Source organism: Emydura macquarii, unplaced genomic scaffold, assembly GCF_026122565.2.
Source record: "Emydura macquarii macquarii isolate MOO-44397 ecotype Brisbane River unplaced genomic scaffold, CSIRO-AGI_Emac_v2 contig_71, whole genome shotgun sequence".
Taxonomy (NCBI): Eukaryota; Metazoa; Chordata; order Testudines; family Chelidae; genus Emydura; species Emydura macquarii.
Window position 1 is genome coordinate 227,392 of NW_027130208.1, and position 15,768 is coordinate 243,159.

A 15,768-nucleotide genomic window follows, 5' to 3' on the forward strand; every position below is an offset into this window, starting at 1 on the left:
TTGATCAGTTTATAGGGGGATGGTATAAGGGGAGTGCCTACAATGGCATGTAGCCAATCTGTGAATTCTAGCAGCAAATATCTCCAATGGCCCATGATGGGAAACTAGATGGGGAGAACTCTGAGTTATTGCAGAGAATTCTTTCCCAAGGGTCTGGCTGCTGGGTCATGCCCACGTGCCTAGGGTCCAACTGATTTGGGATCAGGAAGGAATTTTGTTCCAGGTCAGATTGGCAGAGACCCTGGGGGTTTTCCACCTTCCTCTGCAGCATGGGACATGAGACACTTGCAGGTTTAAACTAGTCTAAATGGCGGATTCGCTGTAACTTGAAGTCTTTAAATAATTATTTGAGGATGTCAGTAACTCAGTCAGAGGTTATGGGTCTATTACAGGAGTGGGTGGGTGAGGTTCTGTGGCCTGCGTTGTGCAGGAGGTCAGACTAGATGATCATAATGGTCCCATCTGACCTTACAGTCTGAGTCAATAAGGAGCCCGTGTACTGCCGGGAGCTGGCAAGCTCAGCTGGGCAGTGGCTGTGGGAGCTCTCCACACTGAGCAATGTCAAAACTTCCTGGGGCTTTCAAAGGGCAAGGGCTCAGATCTGTGTAGGTGGATGCAGGGCAGTGCAGCAGCATTCAAACCAGTGAGCAGAGCAGTCAGGGTTGGCATTGTGGGATAGCTCCTGGAGCCCAGTTACAGTGCACGGCATCTACACTGACAGTTTGTCACTCTAACTTTGCCACAAAATGCTGTGTGCCTCTCATCAAGGTGGTTTTATTTTGATGCTGAAGCAGGAGAATTTTGTTGGTTGGCGGAGCATTGCAGTGTGTACATCACCAAAAGCTGACTTGTGTTGACAAAACTCTGTAGTGCAGGCCAGCCCTTAGTCAGATATTTTCTCAACTGTACCTTTCACCTCTGTCCTCTTGTGAAGAGCCCAGCCTGGGCCATACTGAGCTGTTTCCTAGATGCAGGAATAGAGGTGATTTTAGTGTTTGTATGAATTCAGATACAGAAATAAAGCCTGTCTGGAAGAGAGGCTGTGAACAACTGACTGAACAGCTCCAATGGGAAGGGCAGCCCAGCCTGCAGACTGGTAGCTGAGCAGCCTGGTCAGCTCACTGAGCTATGGCAAAGCCTGGAGATCAGCTGGCTGTGTGGCTCTCCCTTTTGTTTGGAGAGCAAGTGTCTGTGTCCAGCGTGGTGAGAGGGTGCTTTTTTGAATAAAGGTGATAAATGTGCTTATAAACACAGCGAGACAAAGTGCATGAAGTAATATCTTATACTGGACTAATTTACGTTGGTGAGAGAGACAGACTTTCAAGTTTACACAGTGCTTGAAAGCTTGTCTCTTTCACCAACACAAGTTGGTCCAATTAAGATATTACTCCCCACCTTGTCTCTCTCATATTCTGGGACCAACATGTCTGCAATAACACTGGGAACTGCTTATAAAAACAACCTGTATTAAATGTGGCTGCATGAGGCATTGGTTGTGTCTTTGGTAACAAGTATGAATATTTCTTCAGCCATCAAATCTGCAAGAAACCAGTGAAAATGCTCCAATACTCTGGGAGACAAAGAGAATGAGACCATTTTGGGGTTTGTAGGTAAAAAGATACCTGAAATCAGGCCAGACAAAACTTCTTGTGTCTCTAACAAATTTGAATCCAAAGACCTTGTAAACACCTTTCCTGATTTACCTCAAAGTTTGTGTAATAAACCTCTTTGTGCAATGGCAGGATGTGACATATATATAAGATTTCCATTGGCTTGGTTTTAATTAAGTTAAGGGAGTATGAAAATCAGTCTTATGGTGGGAGGCTTGCTTCCCAGCTAAACCATGGAGACAATGTGTCCCTCCATAAAGTATCATATGTCTATCTGTCTGTCTATCTAACAATACTGCTGCATGGGGACCTGTCGCAGCTCCAGTATCTTAGAGGTACCATTTTTATTTCCATTTTCAGAGCACATAACCATAAAGCTAGTGGTGCATTTCCATGATGTCTTCATAGCTTCGGTGGATTTCTCTTTCTACGACTGTGCTGCAGTGGCCTTGCGGTGGAAGTCAGCACCGTGAGTACATTTTGGTTCCCTGTATATAGTTACCCAAGGTTTTGGCCATTCCCTTCTATCTGCTGGACCTCCTCAGCGACTCTTCTTTTGCTGTCATTTCAGGTGCCAAGGATGTGTGAGCAGTCACTGGGGATGTAACTGGTGTATCCACGAACACCACTGCACGCACAAAGCAACTTGTGAAGAGGGAACCATTATCTACAATGAAAGGGTTTGTCTCATGCATAGGTCCTGTCTGCTAAGAATGCCAGAAGGATTAGGTTTTTACTCAAATTGGATGGCAGCTACCTTGCTACTGTGGGGCTGAGAGTGTCAAGAGGAGTATCTGTCCCCTTCTGATATTAATGGGGGGCTCCTGAACCGTCAAAGACTGGCTGCTTTGTAGAGATTTCACAGGTAATTGTGGGGTGGTGGCTGAGAAAAGGTTTCCAGCATCAGGGCAATGAGGCAGGATGGGCCTCTTGTTCAAAGTGAGTCATGACTCATCGAACCTGCACAACCTGTGATCCTTAGGTGAGGCATCTGAGGAAGCTCTGAGGCATCAGGAGGTTGGGAGGAGACCATTGGGGAACTGATAGAAGGGAGGCAGGCAGGGAGCAAGAGAGAATTGACCTGAGGAGAGGGGCACATTGCAGGTTGAAGGAGATAGGCAGGGAGTACCAGCTGGGCGGGACAGGTGTCTCTTGGTGTAAGGAAGGGCGGATGAAGCTGTTCAAGAGGAGAAGCTGACACTTGGGCTAATCCTTCATACTCTGAGGGTTTCGGCCCTGCAGAGTCTCTCTCTAGGATGTGCAGTATTAGCCTTTATTTTCTGCACTCAGTGGAGCCAACTGGTATGAGAGGCGCATCTCCATCTCAGTAGAAATCTCTGAAGGGTCAAAGGGTCTCCTGGGAATTCCCCTTCACCGTGAAATCTAACTGACTGTTGTTTTTCGCTTGTGTCTTTCTCTCACATGCTGCTGTTCTCATGTTCACTCTGTGATTTTCTCGCTCTATCCCCATGTCAATGGTCCCTTCAGACACAGATTCCAACCTCAAGTCCATTTCTTTCTTCAGCTGCTTCCACCACCATGTCCTCCACTAACACTCTTACTGTGGCCACAAAACCCATCACTTCCCCAGTCACTATAGTAGTTACCCGCACCCCCAGCACAGAATCAGGCCCCACCACTCTGCCAGCAGTCTCTGCAATGACTGCTCATCCCACAGGGACATTCAGCCACACACACACAGCAACTCCAACTACAGCTGTTCTCACTTTTCTTGGGACCACCACTGAATCCACAGTGCTACCCCGAACAGACAAGCCCGCTACTACCAGCCTTGCTACAAATCCTACTGTAGTGCCTGTCACTACCAACCCAACAGAGACTGCAGATCACACAGCTCTGCCTACCTCTGAACCAGCCACAGTCCCAGAAGTGTGGTTCACTGACCCACCCACCACTGTTGCCTTCAATACTTTGCAGCCAGTTGTGGCAGCATTAACCCCTCTCCCTGATATAATCAATTCCACCTGGCCTCCCACTGTGTCTTTACCAACCTCTGAGGTACCCACATCTGCCATCCCATCTCCTATCACCTCCAACCGAACTCCAAGTGCCTCCACCTCTTCTGCTGATTTCCCAGGAGACCTAGAGACTGAAGTAGCTGCCTCTGAGGTCCCATCTTCAGTCCTTCCAGACTGGCTACTTGGGGAAGGCACAGCGCTCAAGGACACAGAGGATTGGATGGATTCGCTGCAGACCGAGAATGATACGTCAGCCTTCTCTGCTTCCACTCTTCTCTCAGGCGATGGAGACTCTTCGGAGAGGGATGCCCCTGATTTCCCCAGAATCCTGCACCCTGGTTTAGACTATCAGTATGATGTCCCGGGATTTTTGGAGTTGGTGAGTTTCTGATGCAGTGCTCAGACCTTCCTTTAGTGCTATGATCTACTTTGAAATTCAGGTGCAGGTCACTGAATTGAGAGACATTACATCACAAGAAGGGGAAATGGCAACCCGAGGAAGGAAGGGGTCTTTGGTGTTGTAACATGGCCATTTACTTGGAGTCCTGCAATTGCCTGGAAGCTATACAGTGCGCACGTGAGGGGGTTCCTGGTACACCATTCCTAGGGCTTGCAAAATGTCTGCTTTCTCCTGCTCGCTGTCTTTCGGTTCTTATACTGCATTCCTTAGCTCTGTAGTAAATGGCTGGGTCTATTCTAGGAGGTGCTGGGCTGTGATGCCAGCTTGCATAGACACACTCACTGTAGCTGTCATTGAACCAGCATGCTAAAAATAGTAGTGTAGCTGTGGTAGCCTGGCAGTACCAGGGGTTGAGGACAGGCTAGCCATGCTTACTACAAACCCATTTGAGCCTGTCAGTGTGTTCTTGGCATGGCTAGCCCATGCCACCACTCATCGTTGCTTGGGCTACCCAGCTATACTGTAGTTTTTAGCACGCTAACTGAATGAATGTGAGTGCTTATAGGTAAGTTGAGAATCATACCCCCATCTGCAAGTGCAGACATACCTAGTGAGTCCAGCTTCCCCTTCTGTTAGACTGAGATTTCATTTCCATATTTGCCTGCGTTAATTGCTCCAGTCATGCTCGATGCCCTGTGCTGTGGCAGTGGAGTTGCTCTCTATGGGTGTTTGTTTTTCAGAATGAGGAGTTTAGCTGGGGTCCCAGAGCCTGTCCCTGTGTGCAGGGCATTCAGGGATCCTCTCTGCTGCCAGTCAACGTAGAGCGGAAGATAACCCTGCTGGGGAAAAACTTCCATCTGTATCAGGTATGTGCTGTTATTTCCCTTGAGCACTGAGAAGAGATTTGCTTAGAGCAAGACACACTCTGGGCAGCCTCTGGCACCTCAATTCCTAGATGCATCACATTTAAGGACCCATTTTGCTGAAGCGCTGAGATTCCTACACTGCTGAGGTGCTGTCATAGGTGCAAGCTGGCAAGCTTCAGGATTGTTTTGGTAACAAGATGAGGATTCGAACCTCATCTCTGGGGGGGACTTCAGTGGCTGGTGAGGGGGAATGGGGCATTTTCATCTTTGGAGCAGTAGTGAGTCAGGGTTTGGCTGCACCAGTGAGATTATCCTTAAACTTTTCTGCATGTGGGGGTTGTGCATCCCAGGCTGGGTCCCTGCTGAGTTCCTTCTCATTCCATTTTAAATCTCAAAAACTAAGCACAGTTCTTCCATTTCTCCTTCTCCTGTCCCTTCCTCCTGATATAGTAAAATGTCCGTGTGTTTATGCCATACCTGAAGCTTCTACAACTGAGGTAAAATTAAGCCTTACAAATCCTTAAAAACTCTGGTTCCTTTGGACTGCTCTTGCAGCCACAGGTGAAAATCATATTTGTCTCCAAAGATCAAAGACTACTTTAATAACCTCTGGAATGACAGTCCTTGAAAGACTCACATAGAAACCACAGCTGGAATCTGACAGGTTCAGGGCATGTAGCCTATTTCTCTCAGTTACAGACTAATTGTTACCTTTCTCTGTTGAAGAGTGTCTTGCTCATACAAGCATGGTTGGTGACCAACATGCACTGGCTCATTTTTCTTATTCTTTTTCTTTGGACTTTTTTCTCTAATCTCCCTGTTTCTGGGCTAAAGCCTCTTGATAGGGACCCTCTCCTTTCCTCAGCATACAGTGTTTGTCTTCTGGGTATTATTTTGCTTGTGGTGTTGATTTGATTCCTCTCATATGGGGATCATGAAGAAAGAGGGCCTAGAATGCAGGCTGAAGAGGCAAATGGGAACTTGGAGCATGTTGCATGCATAGGGAGTGGCATAGAAAAGGGCACTGATATGGGAACAGGAGGAGAAGTTATATGGGGGAACATAGTGGTGTGTGCATGGAAGTCTCTGTTTGTAGGTTTGGCTATGTGCATGGATACTGGTGAAGCTGGTGTGTCTCTTCCTGGCTATAGGATCAGCAATGGGACTATGAGTGTGTCCTGATTTTGGAGGGGAGGACAGTGGTGATGGATGCTTATGTTGAGGGGGAGGAAGCAAACCGATCACTCTGCTACATCACGTGTCAGCTACAGCAGGTAAGTATTTGAGATGGCAGAAGCCATCCCAGACTTCACACCAATCCAATCTCATCCAGGTTTTTGTTGCTGATCCTCTTGTTCTAACTAGAGAGGAGACAAAAAATTACTTAAATTGTGAGCTCTTTGTGGTAGGGGACCATCTTTTTGTTCTGTGATTTTATGGTGCCTGGCACAAGGGGCCCTGATCCCTGATGCTGCTGTAAGACAATTAATAATAATTAAAAGTTTTCCACTGGCAGAAAGTTAGTGTTAGCTGTGCCATAGTATGGTGATGACACCATTATTGTGGCAGAAAATAATGCCTCCCTGTACTGTGTCTCACTACCATCCCTATGTTATCTAGCAGGTTAGTTCCATTGCCCCTTCATTTAGCGCTCTGTCACTCCCACTAGCAATGGCTTTGTTTACCTGTTTGTGGGCTTTTCTGTCACGGGGGACAGAAAATCAAAATAACAGAAAGTAAGATAGACACAATCATGGGTTTTGTATCTGGTACCATTCCAGCCTGCTGATGGTGCTATAGAGATAAACACGAATGTATTACTCGTAGCTTTTGCAGCAAGAGACAGAGGAATATGGGCCCAGAGAGTGTGGGCTGTTTCTCTCAGGATGAGAGATTTGAGGGTGGTTTTGGAGGGCGTGAGAAGGGGTGTGTACTGCTGTGTGGCATGTGGAGAGGGTTTGTAAATGGCCTGGAGTGGATGGCGCTTGCAGCTGTCCCTAGAGGTCCCTATCTAGGCACCAAACTGCTGTAGCAGCTTCTGTGACTGCCTTTGAGAGGCCTAGAAGGTTGAAAAATGGGCACTGGGTGAGGACTTGGAGTCTTTTGACTCCTGTGGTGGGTATCAGAGGCTTGGTGAGGGCGTTATCAGGAGGCGGCATGGGCATCGTAGGTAAAGATCATGGATTTTAATGCTGGAAAGGCCCATTATGATTATTTTAGCACCGTAGTGGCTCCTGCATTGAGTCCATAACTCCTGGTTGAATGAAAGCATATCTTTTAGTTACAAAGGTTCCTTTGCCCCTAGCTGGAGGAGGTGTGGAGAGGAGCCTTTGCATGGGCATCTTCTCTCGGTCCTGAAGCAGCAGCTTCTTCCACTTCCTGCTGTGCAGGGAGGGAGAGTTCTCCGTTCCGAACTGCAGGAACAGGAAGAGTACTGTTCTGCAAAGTGGCTCTGACACTGGCTGTGTGGGCTCTGTCTGTCACTGCAGTGACCCTGGGGCAAAGGGGATCCAGCTAAGCAGGAAGAGGCTGTGCAAAACTCCCCCAACCCAGACTCAGTCACACCTGGCTTTATGCTGCTCACACCTCTCCCCCTGATGGTGCCCATGCAGCCCCTTGGCACCTGTGCAGTGTCATTGCCTTCAGCCATGGGCTTTGTCCCAGCTTCACTGAGGACTTTTCTATACTATGGGTGCTACAACGGCACAGCTACGACACTGCAGCTGTGCTGCTGGAGCACCAGTGTTGATGCTTCCTTTTCCCACTGCTGTAGGGAATCCACCTCCCCAGGCGATAGGAGCTAAGTCCCAAGTGAGGGGTGAGGAGGGACTGGTACTGTTTGTCAGATTACTCTTGTGGATCACAGTGGCCCTGCTTTAGCTGTTAGTTCCTCTCCATTGTGACTTTAGGGCCCCTGACTGGTTTTTCTTGGTGATTTCAGTGTTCACAGAGAGACCTGATGAAGAACCTCCTGTCACCATTGGGGCCTCTGGCTCAGCTCAGGTGCTGGCAACACTCTGAATCTCCTGTCTGCACCTTTTGTGGTTGCTTTTGGTGTCATTAATAGATAAGCACTTTAAAAAGAAATTATCGAAATCCTTATGCAGAGTCAGTCCTTTTGTAATTAGAAATAAGGTGCAAATTTTTAACAATCAGGATGATTTACCATTGGAACATTTTACTTTAGGGATGTGGTCAGTGCTCCATCACTTACAGTCTTAAGTCAAGGCAGTTTGTCTTTCTGAAAGAGATGCTGTAGCTCAAAGAAGTTATGGTCTTGATGCAAAAATTACTGGAGTAGGCTTTATGGCTTGTGTTATGCTGGACGTCAGACTAGATGATCATCATTGTCTCTGCTGGCGTTAAAGTCTGTGAATCTATGAATTAGAATTATGAACAATTCATAATTGTTGTTGTTGAATTTATTTATTTTTAGAATGCAAAGATACGGAACTAGTCAGACAGGGCCCTGCACAAGAGCTCTCTGTCTCAGTTTTTAGACAAGGCACAAGTGAGGTAATTAACACAGTGGCAGTGGGAGGTAGGACATAGGTTACATTCCACAAGTAGCATTCAGATGCCTTAGCCATGGGCATGTCTTCATGGGTCTGTGGATTTACTTTAGTTATCATTGTAAATGTAACATCTCCATGTAGGTGTGACACAGGATGTGGTTCCCTCACCCTAGATTCCTTACTGCAAACAGTCCTCATCCACAAATGGCATGTGTTTTAGTTACAATGTACTTTATAAGTGTTTGTTCTCCACAGCAGAGGGCTTTTCCCCAGGTTATGTACTACTGAGGCACAGAGCAGAAAAGAGGGGGAGATCTCACCTCTTTGAGATCTTAGGCTTCGCTGACCCTTCCTTCCAGCCTTTGCCTGTCCCCTCCTGCATCTTCCTTTCTCTCTTTTAACCATCCTCAGATGACGAGCTGAATCTCCTTGTTAATTGGTCAATCACCTGGTACTTAATCAATTATCTCATCATCTCTTCTTCCAGCCTGCTCCTCAAGCCACCCTCTTGAATGTCCACAAAAAGGCATTGAGGTCATCCGTTGGATCCATTTTGCACAGTCCTGTGTCCACCACCCAGTTCTTGCTTACTCCCTGCTAGGGCATTCCTCAGATTTTCCAGGAGCTGTTGCTGCACCTGGTGTGTAATAAATGGTTGTAGGTTCTGTTGTTGTTCTGCCTGACAAGATAACAAGGACTGTCTTGCTTGTCGCTAGATCTGTTGAAACTCTTTTGCTGTTCCACTGCCCAGCGCACAAGTTCTGCCATGGTGCCTGGTCCACTGCCCCTTTTCGTCATGTCCCCTCTCCAGCCCTCGCCAACACTAGAGAGTGGAAGATCTCAGACAAGCCCCCACTTCTGGATTCCTTACTGCAAAGAGTCCTCATGCAGTCCAGTGGCAATGTCAATACCATGGGCTTTATTTACAACACACTTTACAAGTGTTTGTTCCACACAGCCTTACGCTTTTTCCCAAGTCTTTACCTACTACCAAGGCACAGAGTGGAGAGGTGGGAAGAGATTGCAGTTGTCTGAGATCTTGGGCTTCGCTGGCCTTTCATTCCAGAACCCCCACCCCCACCATATCTTTCACCCATCCTCAGCTGATGAGCTGAATCCACTGTTGATTGGTTAATCACCTGGTACTTAATCAATGACCTCATCACTTTGGCTCAAGTGGGGACGCTGACCAAGTGCACAGAGAGGTCAGTCAGCTTTAGGCTACTTCCACTTTGTCACAAGATGTCTCAGCTGAAGAGAGTTTTTTGCACAAATAACACGTGAACACACAGTTGGGTATTTGCATCTGCAGGGGATCAGTTAGGCACACAAATAGCTATATGCATATATACATTTGCATGTACCTTACCCATCTTTGAGAATCAGGTCCTTTGTGTCTTCATGAAAAACGAAGGTTATAAGCTGGAGTGTGTGTGTTACTGCTGTGTGAATCACTAAGGCATTTCTGTTTGTTCAGCTGGTTTGTTAGTGGCCTTATTTGGTCCCTTTGATACTCTGGCATTCTGGTCTCTTTGCAGTATAGTTACTTGGCACCTCAACTTGAATTCAATGCTGTGGTGTTTGTGCAAAGGAAGCAACACCTCCGAGTGGACAGTGCTGCAGATCTCTATGGTAGGAGAGTGACACCTCACCAGTATAAGAGGGATTTGGGGAATGGGACATGGGGTAGCTGGGAAAATTTAAAATGAGATTTTCGTGTTCGGGGGTGTCCTACAATAGTCCCACTACTGGACACCTGGACCATGGTTGCTTTGCTGGGAGTGGGCTTATTTATTATGTGCCATGGAGGTTCCCGGGCTGTTGAGGTGGCAGTATCTGCTACTCAACTTCCTGGGTCCCTTGGACTCCGCAGGGAGATTACCCGGGAAGCTGAGTCGCAGATACGACCTCTTCAGCTGCCTGGGAACCTGCATGGTGCATAATAAATAAGCTCAGCTCAGGGGAGGGGTGGAGAGCGCAAGCGGCAGAGGCCTCAGGGAAAGGGAGGTGTGGGGGTGGGGGCCCCAAGCAGGGAGGGAGGGACACGGTGAGCAATGGCAGGGGGTCTGAGCAGGGAGGGGAGTGGGAGAGGAGGGACACGCAGTGAGCGGGAAGGGGACTGAGCGGGGCCTTGGGCAGAGTGGGGCTGCAGTGTGGGCAGGAACACGGGCAGAAGAGGCAGGACAAGGTGCTAGCCTCCCTTAGGTGAAGCTTCACCTGCCGCCCCTGGAGGCAGCCCTTAAACCTGGAGGGTAAGAGGCTCTGAGTGGTTGTTATTTTGTGTGTCGGTGCCAGATGCTTGGTTGTTGGGGTCATTCTGTGCATTGTTGGGATTTTCATAGATGCCCCTTTAAATGTTATTTCTCTGCAGTGACTCTTTATAACTGCTCCGTGGGACACTCTGATTGCAGCCGCTGCCAAACAGCTGATCCCAAGTATCACTGTGTGTGGTGTGGAGGGGAGCGGCCCAGCTGCATCTTCCGAGGGTCCTGCAGAGAGGAGATAGAGGACATGTGTCCTGCACCCCTCATTTATTCAGTGAGTAACCACTACTCATTACTGTACTGCCCTACAGGGCAATGGAGGTCCCAGAAGTAGTAGCCAAGATGAAAGAAACAACAAATGTATACCTCAGACCAGTTTACACCTCAGACCAACATGCAGGAGACAGCTGGATCCAGGACTTGGGGATGAGGTCCAAAAAGTGAATCCCCTAGCTATGTGAAGTCAGTGACTGGGCTAGGCTAGCATAGTGACAGCTGAGCCTGAAATGATGAAGGTGCACAAGATGCAGTGAGATCAGAGCGTAATAACAATAATTCTGGTGTATTTTAAAAAAAAATATTTTGACCTGTGCCTTGCAGATTACCACAGAATAAGTGTCTGCAATCCTGTGTCCCCCTTGCTGTCACCTTGTCCTTTCTCCAGTTGCATGTTACACCCACTTTATGCTTCTTTTCTTAATTTATCCTATAAAATCTTGGGGGCATGAGCTATCTTTTTATTGTGTTTTTGTGCAGCACCTAGCACAGTGGGGCACTGAACCTATGGGAGGGAGTCTCTGGACACTACTGCAATACAAGTAATAAATAACAGCTTATACAAAAGCTCCCCATTACCAGAGCCCCCAGAGAAGCAGTCAGTGCATCAGTGAGTAGGCAAAGAGTGGGCCATCACAGTTGTTTTAAAGGAGTATTTAATGGAATTACACCTTTGTGGAGATCAGTGATAAGACCATAGTGTGGGAAGGAGGAGAATACAGATCCTAGGACTCTCATCTATAGCATTTCATGCTTGTGATGTGAGAGCAGCTACTCTGTGGTAAGAGAACCTGACACAAGTCTTGGACAGCAAAAACAGTCTCCTATGTCCAGCCCAGGAAGGGGACAGAGCTGGGGCTGCTCTGGGTCCAGCACCAGATTAGGCTGCCAGTCTGTGGGGATCTCAGGTGCTATGAAATGTACACATGCATGGTGTCTTTGCAGGTTTATCCCCTGTCTGGACCAGTTGAAGGTGGCACTAGACTCACCATTGCTGGCTCAAACCTTGGCCAAAAACATCAGGACATTGCAGAAACTGTTACTGTTGCAGGAATTCCTTGTGCTGTAGATGCTCGAGAATATGAAATCTCCAGCAGGTAGAGTATCTGTGAAACTCCCCCAGGGAATGAGACATTGGGTTTCCCACTTGGCCATTGACATCAGCATGGGGTAATTTCCCTCTCCCTCCATAGCTACAGTAACCTGGATCAAAACCATCTGCCCCAGGCATTGAGCTACCTTTTGCACCTTCCCAAAGGCAGTGACACCTGAGTAAAGCAATTTTGCCCACCCACTCAGCACTTGGGCATTGAATTTGAACAGATGCTCAGTTTATTTTTAAAGAAGCCTGATCCCTGGCACTCATCATGCACAACAAAAACAACTAGCATGATACAATCTTGATAAAAATGTCAGACTGAAAAAAATACACTCTGAAAAACAGGGAGGGGGAAGGAGGGACGTGTCCAGGAAAGGCCAAAACACCTTTGTAGGCATCAGTTAAATGTTAGGAGGCAAGAGGCTGAGACCCAATGGAATGGGGAGTGAGCTTCTCTGCAGTAAAGACCCGATGACCTGAGATGAAACAGTGGGGTTCCTTGTAGGGAGAGAGTGCAGGGTACACAAGGCAGGCTTCCTGAGCCTCAGAGAGGAAGTATGAGATACAGCCAGGGCCTAGTTCTACAGGCTTTAAAGACCAACAAGCCCAAGGTTAATTCATCACTTGACAGGCATCACATGCAGAGAGCTCAGAACAGGTTTAATTTGGTCACATGTACTCAAGCCAGTGAGCACATCATGCTGCCATATTCTGAACAAGCTGCCAGTGCCAGAGGAGCGCTGTTCCGGCTCAGTGGAATTGCAGTAACTGAGTCATGTGATCCCAAGGCCAGGTGTTGCTATTGCAAGGCTGTTGGAAAAGGCTGTGGCTAGTGAAAGCTGCACAGCTGAAAAAACACTATATCATACCGCAGCCAACATGGAGCTTAGTATGGATATAGTGTTGGTGGAGGTGACACCATGATTCTTATTCTTAAATAGAGCAGGAGCAACATCATAATGACAGCCTCCACCTACCAGCAAAACCAGGGTGCGGATAAGGCAGCTTTCAGATGGCAAAATCCTCTTAGCCAGAGATAGCCAAATTGTTCTCCATGGAGCCCTGGTGGCCAGCAAGTGGCTGATAGAGCACATGATGTCAAGACTCTTCATAGAATCATAGAAAATTAGGGCTGGAAGGGACTTCAGGAGGTCACATCTAGTCCAACCCCCTGCTCAGAGCAGGACTAACCCCAACTAAATCATCCTAGCCAGAGCTTTATCATGCTGGGCCTTAAAACCCTCTAAGGATGGAGATTTCACCACCTCCCTGGGTAACCCATTCCAGTGTTTCACCACCCTTCTAGTGAAAATGTTGTTCCTAATATCCAACCTAGACCTCCCCCACTGCAACTTGAGACCGTTGCTCCTTGTTCTGTCATCTGCCACCACTGAGAACAACCTAGCTCCATCCTCCCTGGAACACCTGCCCCCCCTCCAGGTACTTGAAGGTTGCTATCAAATCCACCCTCAGTCTTCTACAGACTAAACAAGACCAGTTTCCTCAGCCTCTCCTCATAAGCCATGTGCCCCAGCCCTCTAATCATTTTTGTTGCCCTCCTCTGGACTCTGTCCAATTTGTCCACATCCTTCCTGTAGTGGGGAGCCCAAAACTGTACATAATACTCTAAATGTGGCCTCACCAATGCTGAATAGAGGGGAATAATCACTTCCCTCAGTCTGCTGGCAATGCCCCTCCTAATGCAGCCCAAAATGCTATTAGACTTCTTGGCAACCAGGGCACACTGTTGACTCATGTCCAGCTTCTTGTCCACTGTAACCCCCAGGTCCTTTTTTGCAGAACTGCTGCTTAGCCAGTCTATAGCTCTGCATGGGATTCTTCCATCCTAAGTGCAGGACTCTGCACTTGTCCTTGTTGAACCTCATCAGATTTCTTTTGGCGCAATCCTCCAATTTGTCTAGGTCACTCTGTATCCTATCCCTATCCTCTAGTGTATCTACCACGCCCCCTAGCTTAGTGTCATCTGCAAATTTATTGAGGGTGCAATCCACCCCATCCTCCAGATCATTAATGAAGATGTTGAACAGAACTGATCCCTGAGGCACTCCATTTGTTACTAACTGCCAACTGGACATTGAGCCGTTGATCACTACTTCTTGAGTCTGATGATCTAGCCAGCTTTCTACCCATCTTATAGTCCATTCATCCAACCCATACTTCTTTAACTTGCTGGGAAGAATACTGTAGGAGACTGTATCAAAAGCTTTGCTAAAGTCAAGGTATATCACGTCCACCGCTTTCCCCACATCCACAGAGTCAGTCACGTCTTCATAGAAGGCAATCAGGTTGGGCAGACATGACTTGCCCTTGGTGAATCCATGTTGACTGTTCCTGATCACCTTCCTCTCTTCCAAGTGTCTTAAAATGGATTCCTTGAGGGCCTGCTTCATGATTCATGAGTAGCTGGAGCCTAAAGACCTGTAAAGGCATCTTTAAAGGAAGAGGCAGGGGGAAACAAGAACCATCTTCAGAGGCTGGAGCCAGAAATAGGACAGAAATGTCCACGGAGAAGGGAGTCAGGTAGCCGGACAGTATATCTAGGGGATCAGTTTCAGGAAGAAGCTGTAAGAATGTGGCTGGTCAACACAGGCAGGTGGGAGGAGGCTTAAGCCACAGGGAAACAAGTGCAGGGGAGCAGGAAGAAAGGAACCAAGGGGTAGGGCAGCAAACAGGCGGAGAGAGGGAGCAGGCAGCTGGGACACATAGGCAGGGGAGGGAGTAGAACCAAACAGACAGGGAAATAGAGCAAAGCAGAGTGTCTTAGTAACCTCTTATCATGGCAAGAACTGTTACAATTACATGACTCCTGTCCCATGTCAGCAGCTTCCTTACCCCAGGGAGTCAAGTAAGTTCCTCCAGGAAGTGGCCATGGGGACTCCTGCCATCAGCTGTTGCTCCAGCGCCAGTCGAGGGGCTCATGGGGCAAGAAGTGCACTTGCATGTTATCAGTGAACAGATAACTGTCTATGTAGCATTTACCAAATATCTTGCCAAGAGGCCCCATGCTCGGGGGATTGTAGTACGGTGGCTCCCCCTTGTCGGTAGGGTTGCCTCTGTAGACATCCCTTCTCTGCTTCCGTTTCATCTGGGCTCCTTTAAGAACTCTGAGTCTCCAATGACCTTTTAAGTTCAGTCTTTTAATTTCTCCAGCTCTCCTCAGGCTGGTAAGTTTGTCACAAGAAGAGACCTCAAAAGTCCAAAGCAAACAGAATTTTTCAGTTTATCTTGCCTTTAATTCCCACTCATCGTCTGTATGTGGCCAGGGCTCTGCAGGAGCCGCACTTGCTCCTCTTAGCTGCTCATTCCTCCATCTTCACAGAATCTCCTGCGCTTCCCTACTTTACCACCAGGCTTCCTGCCTCTGGCAGGCTCAGCTACTCACTCAACCACATTCCTCCTTGCAGCTTCCTGCTGCTCTTTATATTGGAGTCCCTGATTCACCTCAAATGGGGCTCATCTTATAATCAGGGCTGGCTTAGCCCCAGGCTCTCCAGACCATAAGTAAGCTGTCCTGTTACAGGGATCCAGTAGAACCTGGAGGGCCACTGGGGAGGGGTGGGGCTGGGGGTGTATCCAGACTTCTCTGCCCCCCTGCTGGAGCCTTTGGCACCGACACCCCTTGCCTAGAAAAGACCCACAAGCTCAGGTACCAGCAAGACTGAGTCCTTCAGCAGCTAGAAGAGTCATGAGGATGACATAGCCAATCAGAAACCACCAGACAAGTTAAGAAGGCTTGCC

General features: G+C 48.0%; 1 protein-coding gene across 2 annotated transcripts in view; it reads left to right on the plus strand.

Moving 5' to 3' along the window:
• The window catches only part of PLXNB1 (plexin B1), a 198,222-nt gene that overhangs the window by 130,938 nt on the left and 51,516 nt on the right, over positions 1–15,768 (plus strand). Inside the window, exons 9-16 of one of the 2 annotated variants that reach the window (XM_067540464.1) lie at positions 1,971–2,079; positions 2,182–2,339; positions 3,871–3,968; positions 4,730–4,855; positions 6,007–6,129; positions 9,909–10,002; positions 10,742–10,908; positions 11,856–12,007. In XM_067540464.1, the coding sequence (XP_067396565.1) occupies positions 1,971–2,079; positions 2,182–2,339; positions 3,871–3,968; positions 4,730–4,855; positions 6,007–6,129; positions 9,909–10,002; positions 10,742–10,908; positions 11,856–12,007 (1,027 nt within the window). Of the gene's footprint in view, positions 1–1,970; positions 2,080–2,181; positions 2,340–3,098; positions 3,969–4,729; positions 4,856–6,006; positions 6,130–9,908; positions 10,003–10,741; positions 10,909–11,855; positions 12,008–15,768 lie in introns of both variants that reach the window. The other variant, XM_067540454.1, reaches the window with a different exon arrangement.